Source organism: Haplochromis burtoni, unplaced genomic scaffold (genome assembly GCF_018398535.1).
Source record: "Haplochromis burtoni strain Fernald_Lab_line unplaced genomic scaffold, NCSU_Asbu1 Contig_29, whole genome shotgun sequence".
Lineage (NCBI taxonomy): Eukaryota > Metazoa > Chordata > Actinopteri > Cichliformes > Cichlidae > Haplochromis > Haplochromis burtoni.
The window spans coordinates 998,176-1,025,914 of record NW_024582390.1 but is presented as its reverse complement, the minus strand read 5'-3'; the positions used below and the strand labels follow the sequence as shown (position 1 = coordinate 1,025,914).

General features: G+C 41.2%; 2 protein-coding genes across 7 annotated transcripts in view; one reads left to right on the top strand and one right to left on the bottom strand.

Moving 5' to 3' along the window:
• dip2a (disco-interacting protein 2 homolog A) overlaps nucleotides 1-17,344 on the top strand; it is an 89,641-nt gene extending 72,297 nt beyond the window's left edge. For 3 of the 6 annotated variants that reach the window (XM_042219169.1, XM_042219166.1, XM_042219168.1), the window contains 30 exons: nucleotides 118-228; nucleotides 1,184-1,307; nucleotides 1,391-1,500; nucleotides 1,654-1,756; nucleotides 2,192-2,256; nucleotides 2,715-2,808; nucleotides 3,224-3,343; nucleotides 3,470-3,584; nucleotides 4,068-4,207; nucleotides 4,605-4,741; nucleotides 4,985-5,065; nucleotides 6,016-6,143; nucleotides 6,235-6,349; nucleotides 6,505-6,706; nucleotides 6,839-6,948; nucleotides 8,453-8,533; nucleotides 8,924-9,041; nucleotides 9,147-9,268; nucleotides 9,463-9,574; nucleotides 9,659-9,768; nucleotides 10,629-10,759; nucleotides 10,874-11,042; nucleotides 11,427-11,597; nucleotides 12,446-12,475; nucleotides 13,588-13,649; nucleotides 13,804-13,861; nucleotides 13,972-14,046; nucleotides 14,768-14,942; nucleotides 15,066-15,189; nucleotides 15,343-17,344. In XM_042219169.1, coding sequence (XP_042075103.1) covers nucleotides 118-228; nucleotides 1,184-1,307; nucleotides 1,391-1,500; nucleotides 1,654-1,756; nucleotides 2,192-2,256; nucleotides 2,715-2,808; nucleotides 3,224-3,343; nucleotides 3,470-3,584; nucleotides 4,068-4,207; nucleotides 4,605-4,741; nucleotides 4,985-5,065; nucleotides 6,016-6,143; nucleotides 6,235-6,349; nucleotides 6,505-6,706; nucleotides 6,839-6,948; nucleotides 8,453-8,533; nucleotides 8,924-9,041; nucleotides 9,147-9,268; nucleotides 9,463-9,574; nucleotides 9,659-9,768; nucleotides 10,629-10,759; nucleotides 10,874-11,042; nucleotides 11,427-11,597; nucleotides 12,446-12,475; nucleotides 13,588-13,649; nucleotides 13,804-13,861; nucleotides 13,972-14,046; nucleotides 14,768-14,942; nucleotides 15,066-15,189; nucleotides 15,343-15,595 — 3,546 coding nt within the window. In that variant the 3' untranslated portion in view covers nucleotides 15,596-17,344. The remainder of the gene's footprint in view (nucleotides 1-117; nucleotides 229-1,183; nucleotides 1,308-1,390; nucleotides 1,501-1,653; nucleotides 1,757-2,191; nucleotides 2,257-2,714; nucleotides 2,809-3,223; nucleotides 3,344-3,469; nucleotides 3,585-4,067; nucleotides 4,208-4,604; nucleotides 4,742-4,984; nucleotides 5,066-6,015; nucleotides 6,144-6,234; nucleotides 6,350-6,504; nucleotides 6,707-6,838; nucleotides 6,949-8,452; nucleotides 8,534-8,923; nucleotides 9,042-9,146; nucleotides 9,269-9,462; nucleotides 9,575-9,658; nucleotides 9,769-10,628; nucleotides 10,760-10,873; nucleotides 11,043-11,426; nucleotides 11,598-12,445; nucleotides 12,476-13,587; nucleotides 13,650-13,803; nucleotides 13,862-13,971; nucleotides 14,047-14,767; nucleotides 14,943-15,065; nucleotides 15,190-15,342) is intronic. The other 3 variants (XM_005918315.3, XM_005918313.3, XM_042219167.1) reach the window with 2 other exon arrangements.
• On the bottom strand, nucleotides 17,119-27,739 carry LOC106633110 (sacsin; the record flags this gene model as incomplete). Its single annotated transcript, XM_042219231.1, has 3 exons — nucleotides 17,119-19,269; nucleotides 19,321-27,707; nucleotides 27,738-27,739. Coding segments are annotated over 3 exons (9,243 nt in total), but the record flags the coding sequence as incomplete, so codon positions are not given.

Sequence of the window (27,739 nt, the reverse complement as noted above, 5' to 3'; positions counted from 1 at the left end):
TAAACTTTAAAGCTTTATTATTTGTATGACATGTTTAGTGTCACCGTCAGTCCACAATACTGTCCATTAAAACAGTAATGTTGGTGTATTGTAACCATGTCTTGAACACACCTGCAGGTTGCACTTGTTTTCCCCAACAATGATCCGGTGATGTTCATGGTGGCCTTCTACGGCTGTCTCCTGGCGGAGCTCGTACCTGTACCTATTGAAGTGCCGCTGACCAGAAAGGTAAAGCAATGAGGGTCTCCTGGGAATGTGTGATTTTTGACGTTTTACTGACCCCTACTGGACATCTGACCTCAATGTGTTTACATGAGAGACGTACTTAAGTCAGATGCAGTTTTTGATTCAGTGCTAATCTTCACTCTCTTTGACGTTCCTTACGCTAAATCACATCTTTGTAAATCTGATCTCTTAAATGTTTAAATGCGGAGTATTAGCTTATGATGTTTTGCGGTTCCCAGAGCATCGATCAGCTCAAGCCAATCTAAATTTATCCATATTAGTTGCACAGCCTGAATATTAATGCCTGTTCGTGATTGCCCTTTATAAGCATGCTGTTGGCAGACTCTGTGCTGTAATTAATGAGATTTGAGTGAGGTGAAATGATGTGTTATTCTAGTCAAAATATTAGATCACAGGCCAACTGTTCTCAGGAGTCAGACGCTCATTTGCTCACTCTGTCAGCTCCTATCATTCCTCGTCCTCTCGTTGTGTCCCTCTCTTTATCCCTATTACCCTCCTCTTCTTTCTTTCCGCCTCTCCCCACCCATCTTGAGTCTCCGACCTTTTTTTTTTTTTTGCTTTTCTGAGCAGCACACTTTGCACAGCACGAGTTTAGCTATAAGCTCATTTGCACAGCCAATCAAATAGGAGCGAGCGTGTGTCAGATCTCGGGTTTCATTCCTGCTACAGTCTGGCTTTGATGCACAGCAGTAGAGTTTTTAATAGTGACTGGCCGTCACTCCGCTTGCTCACCTGCTGCTGCTTTGATGCTGCTGTGATGCTCTGAGGTTTCTTCTTCTTCTTTGTTTTCTTCTTCTTCTTCTTGTCATTGCCTTGTTTTCACTCCATTAGCAATTCCCACATTCCCTCGGCACATCCTTTCTCAAAGTTATTTTGAATTTTTCTGTTTTTAGTAGTTGATCGTTGTGTGTGACAGATACTCTCTTTGCTCCCCCAGGATGCGGGAAGTCAACAGATCGGCTTTCTGTTGGGCAGCTGCGGCGTCACGTTGGCACTGACCACTGACGCCTGTCAGAAAGGCCTGCCCAAAGCACAAACAGGGGAGGTTGCCACTTTCAAAGGTACAGCCTGTTTTGTTTTCATTGTGAATGTGTGTGCATAGTTTCATTTGGTTTGAGATGACTTCATGTCTCTGTCTCTGCAGGCTGGCCGCGGTTGCTGTGGTTTGTGACAGATGGAAAACATGTTGTGAAGCCTCCAAAAGACTGGCACCCTCCAATACGGGAAGCCAGTAACGACATTGCCTACATAGAAGTAAGTGGGGTTTAATCAAAGGATGTGACGCGATGGTTTTTACTGGATATGTTTTTTACTTATTCAACTTATTAGGCAGTTTTTGTTTTTACCAGATCCTTTTTCTTCCTAATGAAACTGGGTTTTTTTCCCCTTTATGCTTCTTACATCTAGTATAAAACCAGCAAAGAAGGAAGCACCATGGGAATCACAGTGTCCCATTCAGCCATGCTGGCTCACTGTCATGCCCTCACGCAGGCCTGTGGCTACACTGAAGGTGAGGAGGAATCTTAATTTACTTTTTTGGTCATACTTTGTTTCTGCAATTTTTCCCTCCATCATTTATCACTTCTTCCGACATGGAGAAAGTTCAGTTGGTGCTGGCAGGAGAAATGCTCTGAGACACTTTTAGGTGTAAATACAGTCTCATTTGATATATGCAGCTGCTCAGTTGGTTGTGTTCTTTCCATCATACCTGGGTCAGGTCTGCTTAAAAAGAAAGAGAACATAAAGTAGCTCCTTTCTTCTAGTGTCCTACTTTTGTTCTGAGTAACTGCAAACAGCACCAGCAACCCCCAGAGACTCTCCGGATCTGTTTCTGCAACTTAATTTGGCTTACTCAAACCACTGCTGCTACAGTCAGAATTACAGAAACTTATGTAACTGTGTTGTGCTCCTAACCTTGAAAAATTCTCCTTTTTTCTATTTGTAGGTGAGACGATAACCAACGTCCTGGACTTCAAGAGAGAAGCAGGATTATGGCACGGTGTTCTCACTGTAAGTAGTCTCCAGACCTCTAGTAGAGCTAATGGGGCGCTTATATAATGAGAAATGGAGGAGATCTGAGCTCAGTTTGCAGATAAAAACTGAAACTTATCTAACCGGCTTCCCACTGAGGCCTTTATCAGTATGTAAATGCATTCAAACTAATGAAGTCCTGATGGGGGGAAAAAGCATCTTATCTAACCACTGAGGAGTTTCAAACCTGTGAAAAATAAAGCTGCTTCCACTGACACAGACATCCCAGCTTTGATTGACTGCTTTCAAACATGCATGAGAATTCCCGGTGCCTTAGGTCATACGTGATTTGTTGTTACGTGTATAAACAGGCTTATTTTTGTACTCTTGGCAGATAAAATCATAACCTGCAGCGTGTTTACAGTGACCTCATTTAGTTGTGATGCATTTCTGGCATATATTGGAGCTCATCTCAATGCTTACTGCTCTCCTGGCAGAGCGTCATGAATCGGATGCATGTGATCAGCATTCCCTACTCCCTGATGAAAGTCAACCCTCTGTCTTGGATAATGAAGGTTCACACATATAAAGGTAAGGGCCAGTCCATCTATTTAGGGTTAGTAAGGAATTTAGATCTTTTTTTGTTGCTGTTTAATTCGGAAAACGAGGACAGAGCACACTTTTCACAAGAAGCTACCTTAGGGAAGATACACTTCAGGTGTTTTATTGTTAAGAAGACCAGATTTTATTCCTGCTTGTTACTGTTTTGATTCTCAGTGCACGTTTGACACGAGTGGATGGATTAAAGAGATCATTTGTTGGACCTATTGATTTCTGGGGTTGTGTGCCCTGAATAAAACTGATCCACAGCTCTGCTCAATCATCTGTTGGCGACTGAGTCAGCTTGCGTCGCTCCTTGCTGTCTGGTTTTATGATCTCGTCAAACTGGACCACAGAGGTCATGATTGTGTCGGTCATTGCTTTTGTCTTTGTGTCCCCCGTGCAGCTCGGGTAGCAGTGGTGAAGTCGAGGGACATGCACTGGTCTCTGCTGGCCCAGAGAGACCAGAGAGACATCAGCCTGAGCTCACTGCGAATGCTTATCGTTGCTGACGGAGCTAACCCATGTGAGTCCATCTGCAGAGGCTCATTTAATAAAACAACACCCTGGAGTCCCAAGAAATTATTATTGATTTGCTTTGTTTGTCTGCCTGGTGCTCTGTGTGTGTGCGCGTGTGTGTGTGTTACCCCAGGGTCGATATCCTCCTGCGATGCCTTCCTCAACGTGTTTCAGTCACGTGGGCTGCGACCTGAGGTGATCTGTCCATGTGCCAGCTCTTCAGAAGCAATGACTGTCGCCATCCGCAGGTGCGCTTCCGTTACTGCACCTGACGAGAACAAAAGCAGCCTCTTTGCCTTTCTGTGCTGCTGTTATGTCACACCATGCTTGCAACATCAGCTGGTTCCTGCAGGGAGGAAGGGAGATTTGTTCTGTTGATCACAGCGCAGACTGTAGAGTCTCACAGCTTTCTGCTAATTGTGAAGCTCAGTTTTGGAGGAGGATTACGATGCCAGACGGATTGGGAGGCAAGAAAATGCTTCAAGTAGAAAAGCTGGCACTATTTTTAGTGAGAGAAATGCAAATTTAAATATATGCAAGAGTTAAGAAATGTAATGGAGCCACAGAGTCATTAAATTTCTCCAGAACCAGTTCATATCTTCTTTTTAAGTGTTAGTACTGCTGTCACTGTACTACACCAGTAGATGGCTCAGTCTGACTGCCGTAAGCAGAAAAGGAAGAATTTAAGTGATAGTATGGCTTAAGTAATAGCATGACTGTGTGTCCCGCAGACCTCCAGAAATGGGGGTTCCTCCTCCCGGGAAGGCGGTGCTGTCCATGGGTGGGCTGAGTCATGGGGTGATCCGTGTGGACACTGAGGAGAAACTCTCTGTTCTTACAGTGCAGGATGTGGGACAGGTCATGCCTGGAGGTACAGTATACCATGCACATTATTAACATTTTACTGATGTTAATGACTAAAATACTGATTCTGAAGAAGGTTGAGAAAAAGGAGATTTTCAAAAATTAAAAAACAAAATGTGTGCATGCTGACACTGAAATATCTAACCATATAAAAGTGTTTGTAGCAAAATATTCACCTTAAAAGCCTCTTTTAAAACAACATTTTAAACGCATCACCAATAAATCACCACATCCAACTTAAATGAAATTATTTACCAAATTTTACTGTTTGAACTTTTTGAAGTGTTTCATAGAAGTTTTTGAAAAGCTTAATGCAAACCGGGATCTTTGAATCGATTTAAATATTGACCTTATGACTCATTCTTCCTTGTGCCCATCCTTCTGTGTCCATTTTGCATTTCCAGCCTTGGTCTGTGTGGTGCGAGCCGAGGGAATACCTTATCTCTGTCAGACAGACGAGGTCGGAGAGATCTGCGTGAGCTCAGGCAGCACCGGTGTCGCTTACTACGGCCTCCCAGGCATGACCAAGAACATCTTTGAGGTTGGTGTTTCGTTATTTCTGTAAGTGGTCAGGTGTGACAAAGGATTCAGCGCCTTTCTCCTAATCTTATTATTCATGAGTGTCACTTCATATCTGCAGTGTAATAGCACCACATTTCTAAAAATCTTCTTAATTGATAGCACTAAAATTAAATGAGTCATCATCTGATTGGACTTCTATTAAGTGAAGGCAGTATCTGTTTGTTTTGATGTTTGGTTTTAATAGTGTTGTATCTTCTTGCAGACTGTCCCTGTAACACCGTCTGGGATCCCAATCAGTGGCCGACCTTTCACTAGAACCTCACTGCTGGGCTTTGTAGGGCCAGTAAGTTCCTCTTTAGATTTCCTTTTAACCTTCCTTTGATTTAATGTCAGTCTTACAGCTTTACACAGGTACATTTTAACTGTCCTTTCAGATCTCTAGTACCTCTGTGACAGTTCTGGCAGCAAAAAATAAAAATAATGATAATGGGTTTTTCTGCTTAATAGAACAGATATTAATATCTGTCAGAAATAATCAGCATGAAGCGCCACATGTGATATTGTCAGTTTTACCATCTTGTTGCCTCTACTCTGGTTTGTGATTTTCTAAATTACTCAGGAAGACTCTCAATGGTTTGTGTTAGTGGTTGTTAGTCAACAGTGAGTTTAGTAACAAATATGCAAATGTTTTACTAACTAAACTAACTATTTGCAACATTAGATTGCCCAGTTAAAGAGTCCATCCAGTCAATGCGCAAAGACCAATCATCTCTGTAATTGTTGCAGGTATTTGTCCGTATTTTAATTTAATCTGCTCACAGAATTGAAGAAAACGGTCTCTGAGGCTATGGCATTTGATTTTAGTCTAAAAGATTAATTTTTCTTTTAGGATATTTCACTGAACTCCCTTTAGGCAGCATTATTTCTGAAGTGGATTATTCAGCAGTTTCAAAAGAAAGAAAGAAAGAAATGGAAATCTCTTTATTTTGAAGGATTGCTTTTGTGTTTATAGACTTTCAAACCAGTGAAAGATGGAGTTGACCTGAGTTTATTTGTTAAAATCGTGGAGATGATCATACCAGTGTCATTATCACTTGACAAATGGTGATGTTTTTTTAATTTCCGAGTTTAAAGCATAATTGTTTTCCCTTTGAGGACATGACAGCTCCTGGATGAAGAGTTTGATGATAGTTTATAAGACGTCTGTAAACCTTTTGAGGCATTCAGATTTCTTTGCACCAGGAGCTCGTGTGTTGTGCGAATCACCACATGAACTTTTGTGACTCTTTCCAGGACAGCCTTGTGTTTGTCGTGGGAAAGATGGATGGACTGATGGTCGTCAGTGGGCGGAGACATAACGCTGATGACGTAGTTGCCACAGCGCTGGCCGTGGAGCCCATGAAGTTTGTGTACAGGGGAAGGTAAAGGAGGAAGCGGCATGGAAATTATGAAAGTTTGCACTTCTTGTTGAGCAGGACAGCCAGTTTGTGACCGTGTTGCTTTGCTCCCCAGGATCGCAGTGTTTTCTGTGTCTGTACTGCACGACGAGAGGATCGTCGTGGTGGCAGAGCAGAGGCCAGACGCCTCAGAGGAAGACAGCTTCCAGTGGATGAGCCGTGTCCTCCAGGTCCTCAATATTTTTTGTTTTGATTTGGTTTATTTTTGAATTTACATGTTTATAAAATAATAAATGAATCGCAAACTTTACCAAAAAAAAAATAAAGCAGGCACTGTAAAAGTCGTCACTTGACAGCTTTGTGTAACCTCGCTGTTTGTTTTCAGGCCATAGACAGCATCCATCAGGTTGGGGTGTACTGCCTGGCTCTGGTACCTGCTAACACGCTTCCTAAGGCTCCCCTCGGCGGCATCCATATATCTGAGACCAAGCAGCGCTTCCTGGAGGGTGCTTTACACCCCTGCAATGTCCTTATGTGCCCTCACACATGCGTCACTAACCTGCCCAAGCCGAGACAGAAACAGCCAGGTAGACCACAAGACACCTCACTCTGAGATCAAAAACACAACAATAATTATTCCAATATGTTTGCCTTAAAATGATTTTTGGTGCTAACTTCACTGAGATGTATGATGATGATGCTTTGATTGTGCTGGACAGAGGTTGGTCCTGCTTCTATGATAGTGGGCAACTTGGTGGCAGGCAAGAGGATAGCACAAGCCTGCGGGAGAGACTTGGGACAGCTGGAGGACAATGACCAGGCACGTAAGGTAGATAGTCATCCTCATTTCATCCATGCCACACCTCTGCTCACACACTGCAGACACAGGTAAGGATCCACACCTGAGGGAGAAATCTGAGTCTAGATGTATGTGCTCTTCAGTTGGGTGGACAACCTCAGTCAGGAAATTGAACAGCACGGATGTTACAAAGACGAGTTGCCTGGATCCAGCCACTCTTACTAGATTGTATGATGTCATCTCAACAAGAACAAATTAAGTTGCTGAATTTCATGCAGATGCTACATGATTTAATTACGTTCACCATAGAAACATGGAATTATTTAGTTCAAATTACAAGTCTGGATCTTGTGCATGTAACAACCACCCAATTTCATTTTTTTGAGTCGACTCGCTAAATTCACAAGATCACATTAGATGTCAAACCACAGGAAAATCACTGGGGTTACAAGAGGCAGACAACCACATCACGTGTATGCTGTTACTATTTCTTATGGTTGAACTTGTCAAGGACAACGACATAAAGCATCATCAAGCATAGCTTTCCTACTTTTGTTAAGACTGTATTGACAGATTAATGCCATGGTGGTTCGTGCTGTTGCCTCAGAGCAAGAAGATCCTGGGTTCAAATCCACAATGTGGCAAAGTTTGCAGTGGGTTCTCTCTGCGTACTCTGGTTTCCTCCACAGTTAAAGGTCATGCAGTTGTAAGGGTAGCTGGTTATTCTAAATTACCCAAATGTGTTGAAGTGCAAATGGTTGTTTGTCTCTGTATGATAGACTAGTGACCTGTCCAGTCTGTACCCTGCCCCTGTTACCCTATCACTTCCACAGCCCAGATAAAGATAAGAAGATGGGTGGATTGGAAGTTGCTGTAAAACAAATTTTTTTGTTGAACATTATGTAATATGAATACAACACGTACTACAGACATAAGTTACATTTCATTCATTCAACAAGATTATCATTGGTGTAAGAAACAAATATTTTACTAGTTCATGTGACAAGACTGACTTTTGATGTGCCAAAGTGTTTAAACAATATAAGATGGATTTAAATAAATTTAATTAGACTAACGTGGTGCAAACATGTTGATTGAACAAAAGTCAAATTAATTGAATGTTAACGTTAATATTATGTTAAACCTACACACATATATCGTGTTGACACAACACAACCAAGATGGATTAATATAACATGATTTGTTTAGATGGAATATATGTGGCAAGATAAAATTACGTTCATCCAATGAATAATTTTTTTGAGTGTACATGCAACTGAGAGATGGCCTTCCCTTCTGCAAAAAACACAGGCATCACATAACTCAGATTGTTTTCCCATCATGCATTACACCTTTTTGCCTTTTGATCATCATCTGCACATGTGCTCTACCCCTTAAATGTTTCTTATTCATGTGCAAAAACAGCCTTGTCCCATTATGCAACAATATTTAACACCATTTATTAAGTGAGACGAGATATTTCTGTGTGACACTTTGATATCTTTGTAGTTAATTTTGTGTTTTCTTCCTTTAGTTCCTCTACATTCAGGATGTGCTACAGTGGAGAGCTCAGGCCACTCCAGACCATCCTCTGTTTCTGGTTCTCAATGCTAAGGTATTGTCTGTACTGGGGTTTGACTTAAGAAAGATCAAATACGATCGATAGAAAGATCTCTAAATAGAATGTGGTTTTGAAGGTAGTAACACTGATGTGTTATTACAGTAAATTTCCTTGAAATTCAGTTTAAAATCTTTTTACAAAAAAAGATTGTTGTCTCAGGTTTATCTGTTACCCTGATTCAGTTTAATTAAGTGAGTCATGAGTAAAGATACTTCATTAAAGTGATGCAAAACTCCTGCAACTCAAGTTTTCATAAGAGGAAAGAAAAAAAGTTGTAATGCAAAGTTAGCTTGTTAGACATTTGTGGACTGATAAATCTTGATGATGGTGAATTAAATAAAGAGAACGGTGCAGATATATGTTACTCTTGTGCTTTCTCGTCAGGGCACAGTGTCCAGCTCAGCTTCCTGTCTGCAGCTGCACAAGCGAGCAGAGCGAGTGGCAGCAGCTCTGATGGGACGCCTGAACACTGGAGACCACGTAGCACTCGTCTATCCGCCAGGTAAAAAAACAAACATCTGCTGCCCTGTGCTTCTTGGCCTTTTAAAACATCCTCACTCCATTGGGTTTAAGAGAAAAAATATATATAAACAAACATTATGTGCAGGAATTGACCTGATTGCCACTTTCTACGGCTGCCTGTACGCTGGCTGTGTGCCGGTCACCGTCAGACCGCCGCATCCACAAAACCTGGCCACCACTCTGCCCACCGTCAAAATGATCGTTGAGGTAACACAGAGGCTGTTTGGGGACACATCAAGTGCTTATGGCAGTCAATGTGGATTGTATGCATTAAAAAATACATTAAAGTCAGTGATCTTCAGATGTATCTGTGCTCTGTTAGCAACGCTTTACTGTCTAATAGAAAACAGTGTGAACAGCAACACAACATATGTAGTTAGATTCTACTATCTGTGGTAAAGGTCAGCAAGTCAGTGTGCATCCTGACAACCCAAGCAATAACGAAGCTGCTGAAATCCAAAGAAGCTGCTGCTGCTGTGGACATCAAGAGCTGGCCCACCGTGCTGGACACTGGTAATTTATGTACACACACTCAAATGCTTAATATCAACTTCTGCAGTGAACGTTCTCCTAATTCGCTCGTTCTTCATCCTACAGATGATCTCCCCAGGAAGAAGAGCCCCCAGATGTACAAGCCCCCAACCCCAGAGATGCTGGCTTACCTGGACTTCAGTGTGTCCACGACAGGCATCCTGGCAGGGGTCAAAGTATGTTGAAGGAACTGTCGGGTTCAGTAGATTCACATGTTGCCATCATATTGCCTCTTTTTGTTCCTGTTAATGCACACCTTGAAATGGAGGGGTAGGATGTTTCAGAGCTGGAACTGAAAACGCTTATGAAGTTCTAGGTGGGATCTTGGGACTACGAAGAGCTGTTGGTCCAGTGACCTAAGCAAATGACCTGAGACGACCACCACGTGAGAGTGATGGGGATAATCTGAGGCTAGCCCATTAAGGCACTCATGAATAAGGTTTTACAATTAATCCTGTTACAAACAGATATCAAGTGTATCATTATCAGAAAAGGTGGCAAATGCTTATCTTTAGAAATATATATCAGGAGACTAATTTCCCCCTTTAAAACCCCTTTTCCCAGGATGTTAGTACCTATCAGACATGTAACTAACTACAACAATCTACTCAAGAGGCAATAAAAAGCACATTTGATCTTTTGAAGGGTATATAAAGAAAGTAAGGTTTGAAGTCCTTGATTTTAAGCACTTTTCTTGCATTCAGTGTCAGGTCGCAGGACATTTTAACATTAGCTGTACCTCTTGTTCACACTTAATTTGGAAAAACTGGATTCAGATACTTGCCTATAAATGAAATGAACTACAAAAAAAAACAACCTATGAAGTCCTATTTGACAGATTTGCAAGTCTAATTAAAAAGAGGAACAAACGGCATGTTTGACTGGGTGAACTTCAGCACATTCTGGAGTTATGATTGATTTTATAGGACAACAGTAAAGGCTTAAAAGGTTCTTAGTCGGCTATGAAGTAATGAATCCCTGAATGTTACTGCAGTGCCCAGTCTTTTCTTTTTTTATGTCATATTGTCTCTTCTAGATGTCTCATGCTGCCACCAGTGCCTTGTGTCGCTCCATTAAGCTGCAGTGTGAGCTCTACCCATCCCGGCAGATCGCCATCTGTCTGGACCCGTACTGCGGCCTGGGCTTTGCTCTCTGGTGCCTGTGCAGGTAGGGGCTCTCAACAAACGACCACCAGTAACATTTGAAAATCTGGACACAGATTATTATCTTTTCTTTCTGTGGATTCCTGTTTACTCTCTCGCCTGCATCTTCTTGTTTCAGTGTGTACTCGGGCCATCAGTCGATCCTGGTTCCACCGCTGGAGTTGGAGAGCAACGCATCTCTGTGGCTTGCAGCCGTCAGCCAGTACAAAGTGCGCGTCACGTTCTGCTCGTACTCAGTCATGGAGATGTGCACCAAAGGACTGGGTTCACAGACAGAAGCACTGCGGGTCAGTTTGTCTCTTCAGCTGTTGAACAGTGTCACTGAGGGGAAACAACAAACCACAGCGTTTTTCTTGCACAAAATTGAAGTGATTCTCTTCAAATAGTCCTTTTCCCTGCGGTGCTGTTGCACCAGCGCCATAATTATCAAGACAAAGTGAGGGTACTCAATGGTGAAGCACTTCACTGCTCCGTGTCTGCCTGCTGATTACTGTCTGCAGCACTTAAGACTGGTCTGTCTGTGATCTAATAGATGCCTAATAAAAATAATTATTAATATTAGAACACAGAAACGATTTTTCTCCTTTTTTCTGCAAAGACCAAAATAATCTTATCACTCTCAAGTTCGTAGGTTTTGCTGATGCTGATCTTCTTTTTCCCCCCATATCCAGCTGAGAAATGTGAACCTGTCCTGTGTGCGTACCTGCATGGTGGTAGCAGAGGAAAGGCCCCGCATAGCCCTCACTCAGTCCTTCTCGAAGATCTTCAAAGACCTGGGGCTTTCACCGAGAGCTGTGAGCACCACCTTCGGCTGCAGGGTGAACGTAGCGATCTGTTTGCAGGTAGGCCCACTGGTCAAGGAAAATTAGAAGCAAAAGGGGGAGGGCTGGGAAAAGTCCAGAATGAATGAATGTCAGTGTTTTAGAGCCAAAGCAGGCCATGAATCTGGGCAAAGATTCATGGCAAAGATGTTAATGAAATTCTTGTGCGGTGTCGGTTTGACAGCACTTCATAAAAGCATGAATGTTAGTGATGTTGAACTTGGAAAGTTTGTGGATGCTTGCATTAGCTGAGAAGAATAAAAGACAACAAGATGTAATTATTGATGTATCGATGTAAAGAAACTGAAAAAGTTAATTAGAATTCATCATAAATCCATCAAAAATTAAGATTCGATTAGAAAACTGCTACGTTTTTGTCTCTGCAGACAGCTTTGTTTATTTTATCTCTAACCGATGGATTTCATTTCCTCGTTTATTTAACTGGTTGGTTATTTTTTCTAGCTCCTGCAGTGCAGCTCTGTACACACCCTGAAACACAAGCCAAAACACTTTAACTGGAAAAAATGGGGCATTTAAAACTTTTTATTAAATACAACTATTTTATTAGATAATTAAAGGGTGAAATACAAGACCTTGATTTACCAGCTCACTGCATGTTAAGGAAGAGTTTAGAAAGTGCAATGGTTCATCTTACATTTAGTTCCAGTTTATAAAAACTGTGAAATAAGTCATGTTTTGACTTTGACTTTTGTCAGTTTTTGGTCTTGTTCTTTTGTTTTATAGTTTTATTTATTTTTTTCAGTCCCTGATGATTTATGTGTGTGTCTGAGTGTGTATGAGAGTTGCCCACGTATCTGAATACATACACATATATCTCTTTATTTATCTGTCCTGCCCTGTCCTGTCAGCCCAACAGGTTAGGGAAACTGGCTGAGCAGGTACTGTGTGATAAGAGTGGCTGTTTGCTCTGCTGCTTGGTCTGTCTGTTTCTGTGTGTTCATGTTTGTCATTTATTTTGCATGAAGTTTTGTCATGCTTAGCCACAGTTCACTATTTTTTTTAGCACTTAGCTTGTTTTTTTTTCTCTTCCCGATGAGCTTCAGCTTCTGTATCGCTATTTATTTCAGCCGAGTCCTGCTTCTATCAGCTGGCTCCTGATCATTGCTCTACAGCAGGTTTAGATACATGATCCACACATTATACAATGAGCTGGCTGCACGAACTCTGCTGCGACTCAGTAAATTAGGGTATAATCAGTAGAGTTTATGTCGTACTTTCATACTTCAATCCACAATATTATACAAACTAACAGGGCATAATTGTTTGTGTGTCTTTTTATTCAGTTTTTAGGATATATAAATGTTTTTCAGCTTTTTGAACATATTTAAAATTTACCATATTTTGTTTTTTATCTTGTTTTCAGTATATAGACTAATGAATTACTTATGTATGTTCTGAGGAACCTTTATGTTACTGACAGGTGGTCGTTCAGATAGACGTGCTCTGCTTAGTAAACTGAATCCTGCTTTCTGTGTTTGGCTGTGACTCACAGACCTCGGTGCAGCAACTCATTGCTGGCTTGTGCTCTGGCTGTAGACTGGCAAAGCGAGTGATGGAAAACATAATTTGTTGTGACCAGTCTCACAGCAGTAATGATGACAAATCCCACACAAAGGGATCTATATCTGACAGCTGTAATCAGCACTTGAAAAATGAATCCCTTAGAATTCAGCTGCACTGAATTGATGTTTAGACTTTGAGTCATTTTTTATAAGCATTATTATTTAGAATTTAAATAAATGTTCCAGGTTTTCCCACAGAGCAGGTGATGGAGGTATTTGTGTTTACATGGCCCAGGTTTTGCCAGAGTCCTAACTATCGCAGCCTGGCTGGTTGGCTTCTGGCTGCCCCTTGCTTTGTCAGCAGTAGTTTCATAATCAGCTTCCAAACCCCACTCCACTTAAGCAACATGCAGCGTTAATGCCACAGCTGTAGCACGTAGGTTATTGGCTCATATCTGGATCTGCTTGTTTCTTTCTTTTTTCCCCAGGGTACAGCTGGACCAGATCCCACCACAGTTTATGTGGACATGAGAGCACTACGGCACGATAGGTGGGAACACTGTAACAGTATGCATTCATATACATGCATTTAAAACATGACCCGACTTTGAACTAATTAGTACTCAAAGTTTTTTTCTTTCCTTTATTTACGTGTCATATTTACAAAAACAGTGGATATGACATTGCTCACTTTGTCTTTTCAGGGTTCGCCTGGTTGAGAGAGGGTCACCGCACAGCCTGCCACTGATGGAGTCTGGAAAGGTACGGCCTAATTTAAAACTAAGAACTGAAACACAGCAACATAGTGTGTAACGCTGCTGCTTCCAGGGCTTTTTTTTGTTAATTTGAGTCCTGGCTGTCTGCTGCTGTAGATCCTCCCTGGAGTAAAAGTCATCATTGCAAACACGGAGACTAAAGGACCCTTGGGAGACTCCCATCTAGGAGAGGTGAGTTGGTTTTTAAGAGAGCAGAGCTGTCAGTCAGTCAGTCACTCTTCTGTGTGCTTAAAGGGAACCTGTTGTGCTTGTTTCCATCTCCAGATTTGGATTTGGATGATTCACAGTTTAAAATAATCCATATTTATCTTATACTAGACCTCGGTGAAGTCCCTCAGTCCATCCACTCTCTAAGGCAACCTCTAGACAATAAGAAAAACCACTTATTATTCAGTCCCCTTTAAAGCAGGTTACAGTCGCTTTCTGCAATAACCTAAAAACATCTTAGAGTTAAGGTGTTTTGTTTTTTTATTTTTAGCAGCAGAATTCATTCAGCACAGTAGAAGCAAATGTCTATTTACATATCAGTGCTGCTTTTTAAAACATCTTGCTGAAATTTGTGTAAAAGCTACACAAAGTGACCTTTTAGGCTGAACAGCAGTTTAATGTTAATGTGATTAATTTACTTGGCTTTTGTTTTTTTTGGAACAAGTTTGCAGGGGTACTTTCAGCTTCTCCCTTATTTCAAGAGGTCACCACAACAAATAGATCTGTATGTTGATTTGGCACCGATTTTATACTTGATACCCTTTAATGGGATCAGCATGAGGAATACGCAGCTTGTGACTCATCATATTGGGTTTGTAGCGCCTCAGAACTTTGACCAGAAGAAAGAGCAAAGTGTGTGCTTCTGAATGTAACAGTCACCAATTGTAACTAATATGTGTATCAGATCTGGGTGAGCAGTCCCCACAATGCCACAGGATACTACACAGTTTATGGGGAGGAGGCGCTGCATGCTGACCACTTCAACACCAAGCTGAGCTTCGGGGACACTCAGACAGTCTGGGCAAGGACCGGCTACCTGGGCTTCCTGCGGCGCACTGAGCTGACAGATGCCAGCGGAGGTGAGTGACCAATGCTTAGTCTAACTTAAAGTCTGCAATCTTTCCACGGAAAGCTAATTTAAGTATTTTCTAGCATCAAAACATAAACTGAACAGTCTGACTGTGGGTGTTTGTGTGTCTCAGAGCGTCACGACGCCCTCTATGTGGTGGGCTCTCTTGATGAGACTCTGGAGCTGAGGGGGATGAGGTATCACCCAATTGACATCGAGACCTCTGTTATCCGTTCTCACAAGAGCATAGCTGAATGGTGAGAAACCTACAACACCTTTAGTCGCTAGTTGTCAATATGACAACAGAGATTTATTTACTTGATCAATTTTAAAAATGACGAAGAAATATGAATTCTACATGACTGCTCTGTATTTACTTTCATCCACCATCCTCCTCCTCCTCTCTCCAGTGCGGTGTTCACATGGACCAACCTGCTCGTGGTGGTTGTAGAACTGGAGGGATCTGAGCAGGAGGCCCTCGACCTGGTGGCCCTGGTCACCAATGTGGTCCTGGAGGAGCACTACCTCATCGTGGGGGTGGTGGTGGTGGTAGACCCCGGCGTCATCCCCATCAACTCCAGAGGGGAGAAACAACGCATGCACCTCAGAGATGGATTCCTGGCTGACCAGCTGGATCCCATATATGTGGCTTACAACATGTGAGGAGCTAATTGTGGCAGGGTTGACCCCCACTACTCTATGTGGCTTTATGACACTACAGGAGACAGCAGGACAAGCATCTACAGGGGCTTGTAGCAGTTGCAGGCTCGATCTCTGGATGGCTTCGGTTGTGCAAAAGCGATCTGCCCGCTTATTTTTTTTCTACTCGTGCAGGAAAAATGTGAAAGAAACATGGATGCAAAACTTGGACACAAACCTCAAGCCTGTTTCTCTCAATTTCTGGTCTCAGCAAATAACTTTTTAAAGGGCATTCTTGTGTTATTGAAGTGAGTTTTGTATGTATGACAAAACCTCATCTAAACCCAGGACAGCTGAGAGCGGCAGAGCAGGTGGTTACGGTATGATACAGCGGTGTGCCATTGACATAATTTATTTTGTCAATTTCAAAAATGTTGAATGTTAACTGTGTTTGCCAAACACTTGTGCCATAGAAGAGAACTGATGCCAGTACCCAAACCCTGACTCGAACGACCTCCGACACGTTTCATGTTCAGCCTCCTGCACCATTCCTGTCCGATGCTTTTCACGGGATTTGTCGCTACACCTGTAGGAGCAGCTGCACCCTGAAATGAACCCCAGATTTTTATTCTGCAGCTCAGTACAGATCAAGTTATCGCAACAATAAAGAAGCACACAGCAGCGGCGTCCGAGGAGAAGGAGGAGCAGTTCGTGTTATTTTTTTTTCGCTCATTTGTGCTTTAGTTTGTAGTGCAAGTAGCTTCCACATAATGCTGTGGTAACTCAGTCTCATCGTTTTCTAATTCTGAAATGTGTAACAGAGTTTTATGTGAACAAAAATGCAATATGAGTGATGTGAAAGATGAATGACTGCATACAGTAAGTGCCGATCAGTCGAAGAATAACGTGCTAAACGAGAAAAGCCTTAAGTATTTTTTTCAGACGTCTGTTCCAGTCCCAGCTGGAGTTTATCAGCTGTTGGATATGGGGGGGGGGAGGGGTAAATATGCAGATGGAGGTTAGAAATAGCAAATTTCGCTCTTATCGTACCCAAAGGTTTGCATCTTTTTGGCTAAGATAAATATACTTGATCCTAACATCAGCCATTACAAACACACACTCATTCATTCCAAAAATATTTTAATGTGCGTCCCTGTCAGCTGTGTCGAGTGTGTGTTTTATAGCAAAAGACTGGAAGAAGTGGGTGTGGCTTTTGTTGCAGAATGTCAGACTCATTTTGAGTGACTGAAAGTTGTTGGGTTACATTTGCCATTAAGGCAAATGTCTAATATGCTCATAACACCCAGACCTCCCATCGTATCACATCAACTTTCTTGCTTCTTTTTTCTATGTGCACAACCCTTCAGAAACAGGCATCAGCCTGCTGTAAGTATGTACAGATTTTGTGTAAATTATTGATTGAAGGATTAGACAACAGGAAGCAGAACACAAAGACTAAATCTGGTATATATGTGAACTTCTCCCTTACAAACAGAAGGTTATTTGCAAAGGATTTTCATGTGGAAACACTGGAAGGAGACGTGAAAAGCCTTGTAGACATTTTTATGGTATGAAACAACAGCAGGATGAGGTGAAGCACACGCCAAGCACAAACAGAACACAGTTATGCTCTGGTGACTGCGGAGATGTCACAGCCTTTACAGCAAAACGTTGTTAACATATGGAAAGATGCATTTGTCTGATATATGGTTAGTTGTCATTATTTTCATAACATGATTTCATAATGAATAAAAAAAGTTCTTTTAACTTGAAGCCTTTCTCTTCATTGGTTACTGAACGTCTGATCAGTTGTTCATAAAAAGTAAACCAGGTTTTAGGAGTGATGTTAAACAGTGAAGCACTTGTTACTGTTTCTAACAGATCTGTCCAATACATAAAGGAACCTATTAGGCTTTTCCTTATTTTATCATACTGTTACAGTGTTGGATAAAATAAATATGGCTAAGGTTTTCCACAGTGAGTGGCTTGTCTGTTATTGATCAGATCTTTGGTCCGTGACTCTCTAGATGCATTTTTTATATCACATTGACATTTAAGGGTAAATATTGTTTCTAACCATCCACATGCATGTCCAGAGACATGACCAGACTTGGAAACACTTAAAGAGGGAGAATTTGGTCTGTTTAACTAATCAGACAAAAAAGTCCCGATTACATGGGAGGAGAAATGATTAAAGACATCATTTAAGGTCCTCTTCAGATCTTTCTGCTAGCAAATATTTAAAAAAAAGGAAAACAAAACAAAAATTCCCCAATTGCAATGTGGATTTAAGTTTAAAGATTTTAAGTTTTTCAGAAGACAAAACTGGATACAAGTAAAAATCAGTATGCAGTAGTTATACTGTCTCTCAGCAAATAGTCATAACTTTAAAACACCAAAACTGCATATTTGCATTTACATTACAAGCATACAGTGAGTATATTGATCCAAGGCAGGTTTTTAACAAACAGTAAGAAATTCACTGAGTGACTGATTTGATCTCAGAGAGTAGTCAACAGTGTCAACAAGACTTACAAAGAACATCTGATGTTTTCATTTTCATAACACAGAATATATCGATATCACCAATAAGCAGCTTTAAATGACAAGAATCCAAAATAAAGTAATTTAGTACTTACAATTTTCTTCAGTGTGTTTACATATACATGCACACCATAACATAATAATAAGTACTGAGTATGAGAAGTGAGACAAATAAGTAAAATAAAAAAGTTTTCTTTTTTCTTTGTGATGTTAAATAATATTTCAGTTTTACACTTTACATTACATTACTTTTAACATGTAGAAAAACAGTTACACTGACCAATACCTTGTTTTAAATCCTTAATTCACATATGCTTCTATTTTATTAAGGAGCTCTGATGCCTTGTTCAGTGCCAGCATTTCATTCTCTGATCTGAATCGTCCGTTCGGTATGTGAGGATATGGATGGCAGTTGGGATATTGAGTCTTTTTGGGATCCACTCCGAGTGTCTGCAGGTTTTTCACAATCTCAGGCAGATCTCTCAGTTGGAGGCTGTAGCAGGAAACTTGTGCAGCAGTGGCTGAAATTGAGCTGCTGTTGGGGCGTTGTCCATTTCTTTTATAGCATGCTGCTATGAGAGACTTTTCCACTGCTTGATGGACCTTAAACAGACACCACTCTGTGCTCCCTCCACCAGTGTCTTTGTGAGCTGCATTGAGATCACAGCGAGCCTGTCTACACCAACGTCTGGCCTCTTCTCTGTCTGGCCTTGGGACATTTTCATTGTGGGTCCAGAAGTTGTAGGAATGGAAACCTCTATAGCCTCTAGAGAACCTCTCTCGACTATTTCTGTGATACCTGGCCTCCTGATTCCACTCTTCATAGAAGCCTCTGAAATTTGTATTTCTGCTTGAAAAGGTCGAGCCTGCAGCTTTGGGTTTGCTGAGCTCATCAATTTGATTCTGTAAATATTTGAATGCCTCATTGGCGAGAGACTGGCAATCCGGATTTTTGTCAGCGTGCCACCTGAGGTACAGTCTCTTAATGGCTTTGTGCCTCTCCTCCTCAGGAAGCCTCCAGATCTCTGCCAAACATTTATCAATTTCCCTTTTAGCTTCCTCAACAGAGGCTGGTAAAGAATTTGTTGATGATTCAGAAGAATGTGGCACAGCTCCTGTCAGTGGTTCCAGCTCCATGCAAGTGTTTTCTTCTGGTTTTAGCATCTTCTTCTGTGGTTCTGGCTCCATGCATTTCCTCCTTTCTGTTTTTACCTTCTTTTCTCGTTTAAACTGAAACAGATGAACACAGCTGACTTCAATGGGCTCATCTTCTCCAATATCTACTTTGTATCTCCATGAATATCGTCCATTGTGACCAGGCAGTTCTTCAACAATAACTGCATAAATATACTTGTCATCAATGCTGTAGCCAACATATTCCCCCTCTTCAAAGTTGTTGAGGACATTCATGTCCAAACAATCATGCCATTCTCCTGGAACTTCTGTCCCAGGGGCTGCTGGACTAAAAGAGGAACTTTCAGTTTCAGCACTGTCACGGATCTGATTTTTAGCCAGAGTTTTTCGAACATCTTGCAGATCATCACACATGAGGAGTTGTCCCAGCACTGGAAGATGAACCGATGCAATTCTGTTTCCTAAAAGAGCATTAATCTCTTTTGTCAATGTTGTAATGACTTCATTTATTACTTTGTGAGCCATGTCATCATTGTGCTTTAAGTAAAAGGTGCATCCTTGTTGCTCTCGTTTCACAAAAACATCAGTTTCTTCATCAGTTTTAGCAAGTGGCTGTTTATCGAGCCAGAGTGTTGTTTCCAACGTTTTGCAGCAGATAATTTGTATACTGCCAAAAATCTTCTCACATATGTTAGAAGCATCTTCTTGTGTTATTTTGCCTTGCAACTGCTCTCTAATAAGACAAATTAATCCATATTTAAAGGCTCCTGAGGAGAGATGTTTAGCAAACCATCCACTAAATTCACAGCCAGTCCCAAGTTCACAAAGCCGCATCTTTGATTCCACAACTCTTTCCTCTGTGAACTCAGACAGCATCTTTGGCTGAAACTTCTGAGGCAGCAGTTGCAACAGCTGATGATGCTTGTATTTGTCATTGCCCAAATGACATTCACTGAGTTTCTCAAGCAGCAGGAACTTGTTCTCCAGCGCTTCTTCCAACCTTTTGGTCTCAAACACTGTGTCGTTGTAGCAGAGTGTGGATGATGGGTATAATTTACCATCTACTGCAGGAAGATAAAGAGTCTCCACATATTCAAGAAGCTTCTGGTTTCCGTGAGTTTTGATTAACTTAAACAACTGCTCAACAGCTCGTTTCACAGTTATCAGCTGGTTCAAATGTAGTTTCTGTTTATCACAGGAATCAGCGTAAACTGCTGCCAAAACATTACAATATTGCTCTGCAGTAGCTTCGTTCTTCACACCAATTTTCTGAAAGAACGGTGCATACATTGCATCTTCTGGAGTAATCTTGTACAGATATGGTCTGAAGTCCAGATCATAGGAGAGTGACAGACACACGTCATCAACCGTCACAAGTTTTGTGTCTTTTTCAACCAACACAACAGGAAGACCAGTCAGCTGGTTTCCTTCAAATCTTTTTGCTTGCAGGTAAGCGTACGAACTTCTGAACACTTTAGCTCGTGTTTTGATCAGCTGGTCAGTTTCACATGGTGACTGACAGATGTTTCTTATGTTACTGGCTACACAGTTTGGAGGTGGTTCTTCATGAGCTCCAACATTTTTTATCATTTTCTGAAGACTTTGTGACATAAATGGTAGGTCTATAATTGGCAGGTCTATAATTGGCATTGAGGTCCAAATCAAATCTTGATGCTCTGGATTTTTGTCAATCAAAGAGCCTCTAATTTTCACAGTAGTTCCTTCAGCAGCAAATGGTTGGTGGTAGTTGGACAGTTCTTTTCGAATTATCACTGGAAAAATGAATTTGATGTCGGCAATGCTTTCCAGCAACCTTTGCTTTTTAGTTTTGATGTTGCATGCTTTATTTAAGACTTCCCTGAAAAGTAATGATGATTTCTGTTTCATGTCTTTGAGTCTTCTGTTAACTTTTGCTTCTGATTCAAGCTGGTACGCAAAATTTATTATCTCGTCCGCTGACACAACATGCTTCATTCCCAGTTCTCTGACCAGCTCTTTTGCTTTTTCTGTTGTGTAGTCATCTCCTTCACAAAGCTCAGTCCAAAATATCTCAGGAACAAATCTCTCGTGGGGCAACATTCGTTTGTACAGCTCCACACTCTCATCAAAGTAGTATGATGCAGGCTCCAGTCTACCTTGAGAACTGCGAATCAGTTTCACTGTCTTCAGTGAGGAGATGATAATTTTTCTTTCCTTCAACGAATAATCTAGTGACAGCAACAGTTTGAGGCTGTGAAGAATCTGTGTCTCTGTGAGTTGGTGTACAGCAGGCAGAATGAACTTCATGAAATACTCCAAATCATCCAGGACCTGAATGTTGAGTGTTTCTGACAGCATGTAGTTCTCAGAGTTCTGTTTGAGAAAGATGCTGCTGTTTTGGGGTAGGTTAAACAAATCTGGAAACATGACTGAATATTTGATTTTGAGGATGAAAACCTTCTTAGGTCCATCAATCCTCACTCGTTCACCATGTGTTGTTTCAAATATTGGTAAGGATTTGAGCTTCCTCACATACTCTTGGTTGACTTTGGACTTGGATAATCCTGATTGCAAGAACATCTGAAACTCCTTCATATCTTTATTTGAAAGGTGGGAAAACTCTGAGTGATTAATGTTGTACACTTGATCCAACACTGAGTTTTGATCATCTACATCGAGAAGCTCATGCTGTAGACATGAACGTACCTCTCGGTCCATTTTAGAGAAGAAAACATGATCAAAACTCATAAAACCAAGTTTGAAGAGGATGCCTGATATGTCTTTGTGTTTCTGTGAGGCAAACACAACACTTGACATGTGTTTCATTGTTTGCAGGAAGTGCTTGTTGTTCAACCTTGGACACACAACAGGTAAAATGCAGCAGTCACTGAAGAGTTTCCTCACATAATTTAATGTCAGACTGGACTCGTCATCTCTAGATGTTGGCGGTTTAATTTCATTCATTATGAACTTCCAAAGTAATTTTAGCCACTTCAATATTTTCTCATTGGGGACATGAAAACCACTGTGTGGATCAATGTCACAGTCATAAAGAAGGTGCTGAATTAATGGTTTCAGATATTTCTCTGAGTGGTGCAAAGTCATATTTCTGACAAGTTTTAATCTTTGAAGAAGGTCAGTGTGCCAAATGTTGATTTGATAATCTGCAAATTGAGCCTGGCAGTCAAAGAAGAGATCTTCATACCTTGATATCCACGTGGGTGTTTGGGAGTTGAAGAGTCTTAAAACTTTATCTCTTGTGAGAAGAAGTGGAAGGCCATTGAGTAAATTCTGTGTGACCTTTTGTGAGGAGAAATCTTTTAAACAAAAACTCAAGAGCTCTGAACATCTTTTCTCATCTTTGATCAAAGTGGTACTTATGGGTAAAGGCAAATCCTCATCTGTTTGGGTTGGATCATTTAGAGATTTTGCTCGTAGGAAAGTCTGCACAGTGGAGGGACTGACCTCTTTCACTTCAACCCCAGCAGATCTGAAACTTGTCCAAATCCTCTGCATGTTTGTGGAATAAGGAACCAGATTCATTCCAAGATCTTCCAAAATGTTATTCAGCTTGAAATTTCCCAAGGTTGTCAAGTAAGGTGCCTCAGTTGAGTCTGTTTCGCTGACATTACACCAGTCAAATGAGTATTCTTTAATTTTTTTATCTGCAATTTTCGGTGTATAGCTCTTCATCACAGGGATTACATCAAGGCCTTTTTCTTTCAATGATCTGTATACTTCATGTATCATTTCATGCCAGTCTGGGCAAACATCCTTAGACACAGTTGGCCAAAAACACAAGTATTCTGTACTGAAACATGAGTCAATAAATGCAAGGGAAACTTTCTTGACTGCAATGCTGCGCCTGATGTAATACAGGAGATCTGCATAAAGCGGAGCAATGACGTTCTGTTTCAAAATCTCATTCCAGTTGGATTTCTTACTCTTCCCATCTTCTTTCCAAAGGCTTCTCCTGGCAGAATCAACCTCAAAGTTTCCATTGACATGTACTGGCAGTCCAGTTTTCCCTGGCAAAGGAAGTGAACAAAAGGCTTCTCCTTTAAAATCCATGACGCTGGATCCTTTTGTGTTCACACGTGCAGCTAATGATGCTTGGGGAAGTTTGTCTGATATTTTCAAGAGAAAATTGTATTTGAAGGAGCCAAACTGTTCTGCAACAATCCACTTACTTTGTCTTTTATCTGAGGTGGAAATCACAGTTTCATAGAAAGTCTTGTGCGGTGTTGGTTTGTCTGATTGCAGTGCATTTTGTAAATGTTTGACAAAAGTATCTTTTTCTTCCCGACTTTTCTGTGGCAGATTTTTTTCAACCTCAAAGATGGTTTTAAGTCCTCCTGAATCTTCACTGATTTCATGGACTTTGATTTTGCAGATGTTTTTCAGAAAGAGAATTAGTCCTTCAGGATCTTCAGACAGGGCAGAGCACAGTTCTTTCATGTCACGGTCAGTGACTCCTTGCTGTGATATTTTGGAGGTATTTGCATTTGTACCCATTCTCAGAGGTAATCTGAACATGGTGCCGTCTTTAAGAGAAAATTTGTCTGGAAGAAAGGATTTGTAGACATCTACGTACATTTCTTTGAAAGTGTCAGTTAGTTTATAGCCAATGCCATATCGTTGGTTATTTGAATGATTTTCAATGTATTTTTGATTGGGGTCAGAAATGCAAAGTACTCCGTCTCCTGTAAGGATCGAAGGACAGTCAGTCAGATGGTAAACAGAGTTGAATCCAACTCCGTACTTCCCTATCTTCCCTGGGGTGTTGTGCTTTCCTCCCTCTCCCAGCTGTTGAATTCCCTTAATGTCAGCATCAGAAAACACTTTGTTGTTGAACACACAAAGTGCTGGACCCTGGAGATTGTTCCATTTCTTCCCAAATGTTTTTACTTTCCCATGTTGTCTTTTGTCCCAGATGAAGTGAATTTCTGTTGCTTCTGCATCATCAGCATTTTGGATGAGCTCTTTAAGGATATCCTTCTTTGATGGATAGGCTGAAATTATGTTTTTAATACGAACAGTGAGTTCTTCCTTCTGTTCAAAGTCAAAAGCTAATGGTGAAAGGTCATCAAATGTGTGATTTTCCAAAGTATGATGCCTGGTTGTTTTGATTCCAAGGTGGCAAGCCATCACACGTGGGATATTCTCGTGACACAATGTGACACCTGAAGTGAGTGGCATCCATGGGCTGTCATTGTAAAACAGCTCACTTGCAGGTTGCAAAACTCCACACTCATTGGGTATCAGACAGTCATCCGTGATTTTCAATTTGGCTTCAAATATCCCTTTATTTAAAATTGTGAGGCAAACTGAGAGATCACTCTTGGGCAGAGGCTTGTTTCCATGTTGAGCATGTAAATCCTGCAACACAGTTAGAAGCTGAGCAATCGTGAATTGCTTTGCAACACCTATACTTTTCCAAAGATTCCTGAAGCTCATGAAGGCAGCTGGAAGTACATGGAGATAAGGTTTTGCTTCAAATTGCCCGTTCTCAGCTACACGGTCAACATTCACAAATGTATCGCCAATGAGGATGAATGGAAATGAATATGCCCAGTGTCCAATGTAAGTGGTGTTTCCAGAATAACAGATCCACTTATCCAGAAACTTATAACACTCAAATGCAATTTTGTAAAGCATGGAACTGTCAGTGGAGTGGGCTTGTTTGCTCACTTGGTGCAACTGCTGAAGCACCATCTGTACTTTTGGAGTGCTGTGAACTCCTAAAATCTGTAGAACTGGATCTGTGTTGTGTATGTTTAAATTAGTATGATCCAACACTGGTTGTGTCATGTTAACGAGTAGAGAGCATTTGTCAATAAAAACATCAGTGGGCCTTTTAAGTGTTACATTTCCTTCCATTTTTGTATCACCAGGTGAATATGCTGGAAGAAATGCAGTTGTCCTCAGTGTTTTCCAGTGCTGAGAGTCGTTATCATGAATGTGATTCTTCATCAGTTCAAATAGGCACTTCAAGTGGACAAATGCTTTCTTTTTGTCAATGCTCCAGGTTTTATTAATTGTGCCCGCTTTCTCTGTGATATCTTCCAATGGGAGATGGTCATTTGCCATACCGAGTTCCAACAAACGCTGAATCCTTTTTGGAGATCTGAAGTAATTTTCGGATCCACCAAGCAAGCGTCCCTCTTTTGGTTCAAAAAGACAGGCCACTTTCCCTGTAGGATTCACAAGTTTCCTGACATGTTGGAGCTGTCCACCCTTTGTGGGTATGCATGGATAGCAAAGCAGCAGATTGTCAATTTCTTTAACATTAACATCAATAGCATGCAGCACAAGGATATCTCTACTCGTCGAGTCCATTGTAGTTAGGTTACTGAACACTGCTTCTTGGTAGAACTTCTCCCAGTTCCAGGTCCTGTTTTGTAAAACCTTTTCTAGGCCAGCCTGTTTGAAACTATTTCTCAGCCACAGTGGAAGAGGAACAACATGATTGGGTCCTTTTGCATATTTCTGGCACACTTGAACTGCAAGATTACCAATTTCCTCATCGTTTTCAATGCTCTCATGTAGAAATATGACATCGTTCACTGAAAACCATTGTTCTCCATCACTAAAGAGCTCTGGACCAACAGAGTCATCAACAATGGTTGAGTAAAGTGCATCCACTAAAGGCTTGAAAGTTTCAGTCACTTTCTCTCTATCAGGCCAAAAGTTGTAATAACAGTAACTCACCAGCTGCTTATCTTCTGACATTTTCTTTAGTGCCTTGAGTACAGTAACATATGCTGTCACTACTGGATCCTGAAGGAGAGCTTTGTTCCAGTCATTTTTCACTCCAGTTTCCCACAGAGATTTTCGGTTGCTTGTCACCGCAAATGTGCCATTTACATTGACAGGAAGACCCGTGTGAATGGGAAGAGGAAGGAAGCAAAAGGCCTGTCCAACAAGATCTGATTGTAATGTGGTGAATTTTCCAGTTTCTGGATCATTTTGCAAAGGCACAGCAATCCCTCCAATGGGCAAAGAGAAACTGGCTTGCTTGTTTTTGTGAAGGGCCATTTTCAAAGACTCATCTGTCCCAAAGCAGTTGTACAGGAGCCAGAACTGAACTTCAGTTTCATTAGACTGCTGACTGGATATTTTCACAATGATGAATGTAAAGCAATCAATCACCTCTTTGCATTTACAATCAACTTTCATCAGTGATTCCTCAGCATGACGTTGCTTGGACACACTGGTGTCATCAGGAATCTCCATTGCACTCACAGTGGTTTTGGACACAAAGAAGATGGTCTCCATTTCAGTATCTCTTGGTGGAGTCGATCCATTGTGTGGGATATTTTGGAGGGATAACGTAATGATGTTCTTCAAAAAAAGAAGAAGAGTTTGTGAATTCTTAGAAAAGAGATGTTGAAAATCCAAGATATTGTGTTTTTGATACACTTTTGGGCTTATTTCTGATTTGACAGCCTCTTCTTCACTTCGGAAAGGTAGTTTGATCAGAGTGCCTGGATAAGGATCAGGAGGACTTTTTCGGGTAAAAGTACAGTCAAAAATGTTTTCATATGATCCAAACTGACCAGGAAAACAACGAAAGAGTCGCCGTTGAGAGAGATCCAGCTTGATTCCAGGATTTGACTTATATTTGATATGCTTTGTGAGATGAGTAACATTTGGATCAAGTATGAGAAGAGTGTTGCCACTAAGGATGGAGGGGACATCTGTCACATGATACACAGTGTTGAATCCAAGTCCAAACGTTCCAATTTTTTCCACTTGGTTCTCCTTCGAGGCTGAGCCAACTCTGACAATATTTTTCCAATCCTCTGCTGTGAACTGCTCATTATTGAAAGCCCAAAGACAAGGTCCCTGACAAAGAGCCATGTCAGGGTCAATCAGGCTTTTAGGGGCATCTCTGTGTACTCTGAAATCCACCAAGAACTTGCAAACATCTGCCCCAGCATCCGCTGCATTCTGGATGAGCTCTTTGAAGATGTCACTGTCTTCATCGTACTCTTTAAGAATGTTTTTTATTCTCATTGTTATTGGTTCAGACTGTCCACACTGCTCTATTCCTATCTCCTCTGGATCAAGGATGTGGGTACTGAGAAAACGAATTTCCAGCCATTCAGCCGCTGCTTTTGGGATTTCCTCATGTATGACATAAATTTCCTCTTCTCTGCAGTTTAGTTCTTTTAGTCCATTTTTGCTTACATCACAGAAAAGAGCTGTTGATCGTGGTTTAAGAGTAAAGTTTCCTCCCTCAGCAATAACTGGCACTGGGATGTCATCCTGAACTGTCTTCTTCTCTTTCCAGAGCCAGTTGAGAATTTCTATTGACACTTTGACCTCTGAGGAACTTGCAAATGGCAGCTGTCTTGCTTCAACAGTTTGCTGGACAGAGTACAGAATGCCCAAAATGTCTTCATTGGAAATATGTCTGTGAAGGTTCTCAGTCATCCAGGTCATCGTAGTCAAAGGAGCTTGCAAAGAAAAGCGTCTGGACTTCTTTAAGTTGCTTGAAGACGTTTC